A 9,135-nucleotide genomic window follows, 5' to 3' on the forward strand; every position below is an offset into this window, starting at 1 on the left:
AACTTGTTCAAAAAGCTTAATTGATCCTCTGAACTTTCAAAGTGTTCTGATAGCCCTCTGAACTTGCATAAAATGTTCAGTTAGCCCCATGAACTTGCATAAAATGTAATCAATTGATCACTCAGTCGTAAAAAAGTAAGTTAAATGCGGAAGATGTATTCCACGCATCTTAGAATGTTATTACATAATTAAAAAAATAGATTAAAAAAGAAGTTATCGCTTGCTCAACTATACAACTTGACTTCTCTAATATTAGAATCGTATACTCCGATTTTGATCGTTTTACTTTTTTTAAGACTTGTGGAATACATATTCCGCATTTAACTTACTTTTTTACGACCGAGTGATCAATTGATTACATTTTATGCAAGTTCAGGAGGCTAACTGAACATTTTATGCAAGTTCAAGGAGCAAATGATGTATTAAGCCACAAAACATTACACAAGTTAAGCATGAAATAAGTAAGTTAGGCCTGTTTATTGCAACAAGATATTTTCCGGTACAAACACTTTCCAGAAGGTGTTTGTTTGATATGAAAATAAGCAACTAAAAATTTAATCTAGTTAACTATAAAGAAAGTAGAAAATTTTCTTAATTTTTTAGAAGTTTACTTTTTCGTAAGACACTATTCTCCGTTATTACAATCAAACACCAAAAAATATTTATTTTCAAAAATAAAAAAAATTCTTTACACCAAACAAAACCGAGCCTTAAAATAAAGTTGTTCAGCTTTTGATAAATTTAGTTCAAGTATTCAACACTCGGCACCGTCGGATCACTAAGGCCGACTTTCGGTAACTGATTCCATATCCATAAATGTATGTAGTTCACAAAAAAATTTCTTCATCTTATTCTTAATCTATCTTATTATTAATCAGGAATTCCGTATATAGCTAGAACGGCCCTCACAAATTGCAAATACTAATTTATTAAGAATTAACCGGATTGAAGCTATAGTTGTTGTAGTCCAAATAATTCAGAACTATGACATATCTGGACTCACAAATTGACTTAAGATACTAAACATTGAGCAAGTCGAAAGTTTAACTTAATTAGTCCAAACTGATGAGTAAAAATCTTCTAAAACGAACCAACACCCACCAAAACAACCAGTGTGGTAATCATATCAATCTAATCAGTATCATATTAGCATATCAGTTATTAATCCAAATTGACATAGATATTTAGAAGACAATCAATCAGACTATTTTCTTAGCACCTAGAGACTAGAAACTGTTGTAATCCAGTTGATTGAGATGGACACTCAGAAAATTATGTATGGAACAGATCTATGGAGCATTGCTAAGTAGTGAAGTCAGCCTTCCTCCATAGTGAATATTACATCATCCAAGCAAGAAATTGCATAAAAACATGGTAGTGATAGATATGGCTGAATACATTAGGAGCCTTTAAACTTTGGTTCAAAAAGCCGATTCACCCCCAAACATACTTAAAGTGACCTATAGACACCCCTGAACCCCTAAATTTAATAGTGACCTATTGCCCCCTGGCTTAGTTAAAACTGATACCCAGTTCAACTTTCCAAAATCTACTCTTTATGTTGTCACATAGCAATGTAGGATTAAAAATGTCACATACATCGACCAATCGGTTTTTTTGTGCCAATTTCAAAGATTCAACCGATAAATATCAATGTCAAGCAAACCAAACGGTTTCCTACATTCATGTCTAACAATAACCATTCAAAGTCTATTATCAGCCAACAGACAACAACTTATCTTGCAAGCATCAGGTGTATGAATAAACAACAGAAAACACTACTCAATAGGAAAAGTAATATTAGAAGAGTATTTCCAAAACATTGTTATGGTATTTCAAAAACAAATCTATCCAAGTTCCAACATCAATCCAAGTTCAACAATACATCAACTTAACTAACCATTATATTGAAATTCATTCAAACAAAAAACCCTACATTGGCTGTGTTGGCTCGGCCTCAACTCCTCTCGTGGAGAGGTTCATCATTTAGCGGTACTGCAAAGGAAAGAAAGAGTTGCATTAGATGAAATCCAATTATAAATTTTGTTTGCTGTTAAACAAAGCAGATAAGTTAAGTAGATTGCAACTGATTATCCATACCTTGATGAATCCGATTTCCTTGGCGTTGCTACGGAAGCATTGCCTGCAGCACATGAGTCCGTACTTCCTGATAATCCCATGGGGATTTCCACACACACGACTAACAAAGAACAAAACAGAAATCAGACCACAATCACTACTTCAAAACATTCCTATCAAACTATAGAAACATATGATAAATCATGATAGACACATAAAACAAATTATAATGCACTTTGAAGTAGGGCTATCATCTTTAAACAGGATTTAGAGAGACAACCCATCTGACATGACCCGTGTCAGTACAGATAACGTAATAGCACGATAACGACTACACCTTGTTTTGACACCCCTACTTTGAAGTTTAGCTACTCTTTACAAAACTTTAAGCTGAAACAGAAACAAATTTGCTAAAATTATTGGACTGCAAAACTTGCACCATGAAAGAAGTACAGGAAAGAGACAATATATCCATACAAAAACATAAAATCCTTTTAAATTGAGATTGTAGGATTAGAAAACCCATTTTTTCTACTACTTGTATTCAAAATATCAGGAAACATAAGGGAAAACTCAAAATATCTATCATCCTCATCAAATTCGGCAAACAAGCAAGCAACCTTCATCAACATAACCCAAAAAGAAAGCAAAAATCATTCAATAAATTCATATCCTTTGAAGCATTACCTGACAAGATCTAAAAGGCTAAGGATGGCACAAGCGAAATATATCAATCAGACAACAATAGAACCTAGATTGGGCACATAAATACAAATTTTATACCTCAAAATAGAAACCTAGGTTAAGAAATTCAAAAAGTAACCACAACAAGAGATAGATTTTTCCAGCCATTCCATCAACAAAGTCATAGAAGAATTTAACTTCAATTTGTTTCCTTGATTTTCTTGGTGACTAACAGAGAAAGGGAAAAGTTCATACCAGGCACGAGAACCAGGCCCGTAGTTCTTGGGATGAGAGTTCCACACGTTGGAGTGACCCATGATTCGACGATTTTCAACGAAGGCTGGAAGATGCAAAGCCGCGCAAGAGCCTCCTGCAAACCCTAGAATCACAGAGAATCTCCCGAGGTAAGAGAAAGTCGATATTTATAGAGCATCACTAAACCCTAATCAATCTTTGGTTCGGTTTGTGTCGGGTCGGGTGAATCCAACTTATTTATTTATTTCTCTCTTAGTAATATTTAGGCTCCATTCACTTTATAAAAAAAATTCTAACACAAAATATTATCTTTTTTTTTCAATATCTTAATTAAGGACATGTCTTAACTATTAAGCCCTATTTGTGTGATAGAAAATAAATAGGGCAAATTACAAATCCAGACCAACTGGTTTTGCTTCCATCTTATAAAATTAGACACTTTCATCCATTTTAGATAAAATTATCCTTAGTTCTATTCGACTTCCCTATCCATCTGCTCCCGCTTCTTCTTCTTCTTTGTTTCAACTTCAGCTTGATTTATCTTCTTTAGTTTCAGTTTGTTTCAACTTTATTATACATTTCATTTTCGTCCTTTTATATATATTCATCTCTGTTGTTCTTCATTATGAGGATACATTTTCATCTCGTTCGTTCGTTTGATATATTCATCATTGCGTTTCATCTCTACATTTCATTTGTTCGATATGGAGTCTCATTCACCTTCCATTCCGACTGGTGACCAAGTGGATAAATCGACTCGGTCCATGCCAACTTAATTGTCTCGTTAGTGTAGTAACGGTGTGCCCATGCATTGTCCATCTGAGTTTTAGAAGCAACTTTGCATACGTGTTTACATGGAAACTGTGCTAGTTGCCATTTTCTGCACATACATGTTTTTGTATTTAAATCAACAAGTCCCCCCTTTGCCCGATCACCGATTTGGAATGTGTGATTATCGACAGGAAAATACGAACAATGTATTGCTTTCTGTACATGCTTTTTCATCTTCTCTTCGACCCACGTGGTCAAATGCCCTTCACGTTCTTCTGCAATAAAAAAACATATTAGAAAGATACATATGCATTTGAAAATAACAAGTTTATAAAAAAAAGACATGTTTATAACATGCTAAGGTACATCTATCGTAAAATCATTTCTGAAGATTGGATCGTATGAACTCGACCAACATTGTGATTGGTAGACGTCTAGTCTCCACCATTAACGAGTTGAATGATTCGACTATATTTGTGGTGGTAATGTTATACCGACGACCACAAAAGAAGGCACATGACCATTTCTCTTTTTCAGCTTGCTCTAAATAGTCGACAACACCAAAATGTGGTGCACGAAGTGTCGTAAACTTTTCCTCAAAATCAGATGGCCGATATGATTTTGCACATCGCCAAAATACCCCATCTATCTTTCGAATTTTTCAAAATTTGGCATTCACATTAATTTGCAGATGATGAGCGCAAGTCCCATGTACGACATTTGGAAGTACCAAATTAATTGCATGTATAGTGCTCTGATATAATGGCTAGATCTTCAACATCATAGATGCACTCTTTCAATTTAGTCATAAACTAAAGCCATGATTCATTACTTTCCTTCAGGCCAACTCCAAATGCAACAGGATAAATCTAATTATTCCCATAAAGGGCAACTGCAATGTACAATATGCCGGGATATTTGTTGAAACACCTTTCCACATGATTTTGATTTGACAAAACTATTTAAGTTAATCCCATGATTAAGACAATTAAATTTAAGTGCTTTGATTTAATTGTACTAATATGTTTGTTCAATGTTGAGTATGTAAACTGACTAGAACAGGAACTAAGTGTTCATAAAAAGAAAGACAGAATAAAGTCAGCATAAGTTGATCACACAGCAGAAGCTGAGTGGAATACTACTCAGCATTACAAAGGAAATGTCTTCTTTAGAAAAGCTTGAAGACGGAGCTGCGAAGTCAAGCTGAGCAGAATTCAGGATGCCACTAAGTCAAGCTGAGTAATGATCAAGTCAGCGCCAATGATCCGTTTATTAAAAGACAAGGTCCGACAGATCTCTACAACAAATCAGAAGCCGTGGAAATATGATCAAAGACCTTTTCGAGACGCATGGACCATCTGGCGTTTGGCAAGAAGGCAAACCTGACGCTAGAAGACAAAACCTGACGCAAGAAGACGAAACTGGCAAGCCTGCCTCCTGCGCAAATCAGAAGACAGGATTAGCCTGTGATTCTGAATGATGACCATTCAATGACGAAAGAAGACCGTTACTTCCAACGGATATGTCGGAATTCAAATGATTTGAAGCTTCAGAATTCACTATAAGAGGACAAGTTCATCACTTGGATCCTCACGACACATACAAGAAAATACAGACAGAAAAGCAAATATTCACAAGAGTGAAAATCCAAAATAGAAGCTGTCTGAAAAGAAAGCAAATTCTTACACTCAATTTCCAATCATTGTGTAAAAGTCTAGAGTGAATTTGTATTCATCTAAAGTGTTCTTAGTTTTGAGAGAACAGTCTTGTATCAACTGTAAAGGTTAGAAGAGTGGTGCTGAGTACTCGGTTATAGTACTCAGTGGTAGAGAAATTCTGGATACTCGGTTATAGTATTCAGTGTGAGATAGGATTGAGTAGACGAATAGAGGACGGTACTCTTGCATACTCAGTTGCTATTATAAACGGTTTGTGTGTTGGTCCCTTATAACGTTACAAGTATAGTTCCAAGGGGGGTTAGGAACTATTTAAACTTTTTAAAACTTAGGGCAGACTTCTTTTCTTAAGAGAAAAGGTTTTAACAGCGGCGCTGAGTAAACAGCAAGATACTGGCTTAGTCAACTGGTGACTAGGTCAGTTTCTTGACTTGAGTCAGGAGATAGCACTTAGAGTCTATTCCTGAGCTCAGATGTTTGATGCGCACAACTCAACTTGACCTCTTTACTTGGTCAGTTTTTGGTTATTTAAGCAAGCAATATATATAAGGAGTTTAAGGTAAGAAATACGTTACTCAGCAGATTTATCCAGGTTCGGCTTCTAAGCCTACGTCCTGTCCCCGGAACACGTTCCGAGCTTTCGAATCCTCTACTGAGCTCTTTAAAGGTAGAGCCTCAAACCTTTTACAATCTTAGCAACTGAGTATAACAAGAGTACCTTCCTCTATACCTCTACTCAATCCTAATCTCTCGCTGAGTACTATAACCGAGTACTCAGCCTCTCCTTTCTAATCTCTAGAAATGATAAGTGTTTGTCCTAAACAATGATTGCTAAGACACCTTAGATGATTGAATAATCACTCTAGACTTTTTACACAAAAGATGTGAAATATAGTGTAAGATTGCTTTGCTTTTTGCTTGCAGAACTTGCGTAGAAATTTGGTCAGCGTAATGGCTTGATCAAGTTCTGTATTGAATGAAGCTTCTGATAGCACTATTTATAGAGACGTCTTGAGGCATCGGTCATTTCGAATTTCGAAATAACCGTTGGAGGGAAACGGCTTCCTGTCGTTGTCATCCTGACTTGCTCAAAGCTCTCGGCCAATCAGATTTGAGTATCTTCTGTCCTCAGTCAGCTTTTGAAGGAAATTAAGGCTAAGGTATAGCAATGGAAATATAAAAAATTTAGCCTACTTCCTTTTAACCATAGGATCCGTTAATCGTTATTTCATATAAAGAGGGATAAGAATGAATACCTTTTGAAGAACAATCTACCGTTGTTAAAGAAGCGCCCACAATTCTTCTCCGAGTTCCCAAGCACGAAGTATAACACGGTGAGGTTAAGTTAGAATCAACCCTTATGAGATGCAACCAAAATAGATTGCCTCTAATCAACCAACACAAGATCAAAGAGAAAAGGAGATGAATGAAATTAATCAATCGACGGAAGCCGTATGAATTCTTATCCACGAACTAGGGGATGCAAATTCACTTTCTCTCTCTAGATGTAGGTTTCGAAAATCACATAGAGGGGAGGGTTAAGCCTTAGTCGAAATTCATGTAGTAGGGGGGTATATATAATAACTTGTATCTAAACCCTAGTTAGATAGGAATAGGTTACTTAATAGGAATTCAATTCGGAATAGGATTCCTAATTATTATCTTATAATATATCTAATATATTTAGGATAATAATAAATAACCTAATTGGATAATAATAGGAGTATATTAATCTAATTAAAACTCCTAACTTAATTATCTCTTAATTAATTTAATTCACAAACCTAATCAAATTAGGATTAATGGAATTAAAATAATTCCCTAATTTATTATATATAAATTTCGGCCCCCCCTTAATTAAATGGGCCTTACTGGGCTCATTTGGGCTTCCATCTATTAATGACATCCATCTCTCTTTTAGTTCCAAGTCTTATGTGTGATCCATTAGGTTCTTACTACTTCTGACCGTATGCAACTATTAAATTAATTTCTTCAAGAATTATATTTAATCCTTGCATAACGGAATGATGTACTGAGTATGTTATTGGCAAGTATGTAATCATTCTCCTAGAGTCCGTTAAGAAGACAGGTTGATTCTGTCGTTAACCCTTCCGTATTAGTTACAGTATAGTTCGATCCTTTATTAACTACATCCTTGAATTGAATCTTATGACTATGGGTGATGTCAAGTCACATATAGCGAGACGTTCGTCTTACTTGTATAGGCCGAGTCAACTCAAATAGATAGGTTAAGTGAAATCTGTATTTCTTACTCTTAAGCTATCACCTTGCAAGGATTTAGAGTCGAGTCTTCCACAAGCGATCCTTGGATGTATCTCCCATTAATCGGGAGTGATAAATGCTCAATCCAATATATAACTACCCTGACAGTACCTCCTGTGACACCCAACCTTTGCAGTTCACACCCCAGAGTCATCTCTGTTAAGGATCGTGGGACCGTAGGATCAAAGTCTCACATTCAGTAATTCAGGATGACCAATTAACATTCCTTTGAGTCTGAGGATTAGTTATACCTATTAATACCAATGAGATGAACAGGTGACAAGGATGAATCTACCCATCCTGTTATCTCAAATCGGATCCCCAATCCTAATGAACGACGTTTCATCGGATCTATGTAACTGTCCAGATATCTATATATATGAAGCTTGTGAGATCAGCTTTCTGTCGGACAGAAGACATTGTTACATACAAGTCTCAATAGTGATATATCAATCCTAAACATATCACTTGACTTGGGGTGGTTTTAAGTTTATTAGTTTATTATAAAGTTTTGTCTCACTTCATGCTTGTATGAACACTTTATAATCACTTTAAACAAACTTACGGATTTCCTTTTATTAGACTTTATTTAGTGCTTAAAAGGGATTGCCTTTATATATAGTTTTAAACATATATCTCATTAAAACAAATGATATAAAGAACAATTCATTTACATTAAGTTTGTATCCTGCAACAATTGTCTATAGGACACTAAACCCCAACAGCTTTTGGTCAGCTCGGCAGAGTGTCTCTCCATTTATGGTAATGTCAACTAGACAGCATACTGTGTCGTCTGAACTTTACCCAAAGTGGAAACACTTTGTCTGGAAGTTTTCCTTAGCCAGCTGCTGTCTTGTACGCTTTGTCGAATCAACTCAGCAGCTTCGTTCCGAAGTTGTTCCCTGAAGGTCTTCTAGATCCTTCTTCCGCTGAGTTGCGTTTTGTCCATAACGACAACGTTTTGACATACGCGGGCCGAGTTGTCTTGAACAGTTTGACTTGGGCTTTGACTCTTATATTGAGCTTGGGCCTTTTAATCCTTATGTCTTATAAGCAATTTTAACTCAACATTGAACAAACACATTAGTAGAATAAATCAAAGCATTTAAACTTAGTGTGTTTAGAATATGTTTTTAATTATACTTAAACAATTTTGTCAAATCAAAATTATGTGGAAAGGTGTTTCAACAAACTCCCCCATTTTGATGTTGGCAAAACTATTCAGCGAGGAACTCAGTATTGAGCTCCCCCATGATAGTTGACCTAATATAACTTAGCAAACTCCTCCGTAAGGGTTGAGCTACTGACTTAGTTTTACTTTAAACATTTAAAGGTTTAATCGAGTAAGTCTAAGGTCAGTTTTCAGATATAGGTCAGCTCATGAAAC

The 9,135-nt window shown here is 35.6% G+C and overlaps 1 protein-coding gene across 1 annotated transcript; it reads right to left on the reverse strand.

The window, feature by feature from the left end:
• Nucleotides 1–1,776: 1,776 nt before the first annotated feature.
• LOC136225698 (small ribosomal subunit protein uS14z/uS14y/uS14x) lies at nucleotides 1,777–3,179 on the reverse strand. Its single transcript, XM_066013811.1, has 3 exons — nucleotides 3,019–3,179; nucleotides 2,101–2,200; nucleotides 1,777–1,995 (listed from the first exon to the last, which is right to left on the reverse strand). The coding sequence occupies exons 1-3, from the start codon at nucleotides 3,078–3,080 to the stop codon at nucleotides 1,987–1,989; spliced, it is 171 nt and encodes a 56-aa protein (XP_065869883.1). The 5' UTR covers nucleotides 3,081–3,179; the 3' UTR covers nucleotides 1,777–1,986.
• Between the last annotated feature and the right edge of the window lie 5,956 nt (nucleotides 3,180–9,135).

Source organism: Euphorbia lathyris, chromosome 4, assembly GCF_963576675.1.
Source record: "Euphorbia lathyris chromosome 4, ddEupLath1.1, whole genome shotgun sequence".
In the NCBI taxonomy this organism is placed as follows: Eukaryota; Viridiplantae; Streptophyta; class Magnoliopsida; order Malpighiales; family Euphorbiaceae; genus Euphorbia; species Euphorbia lathyris.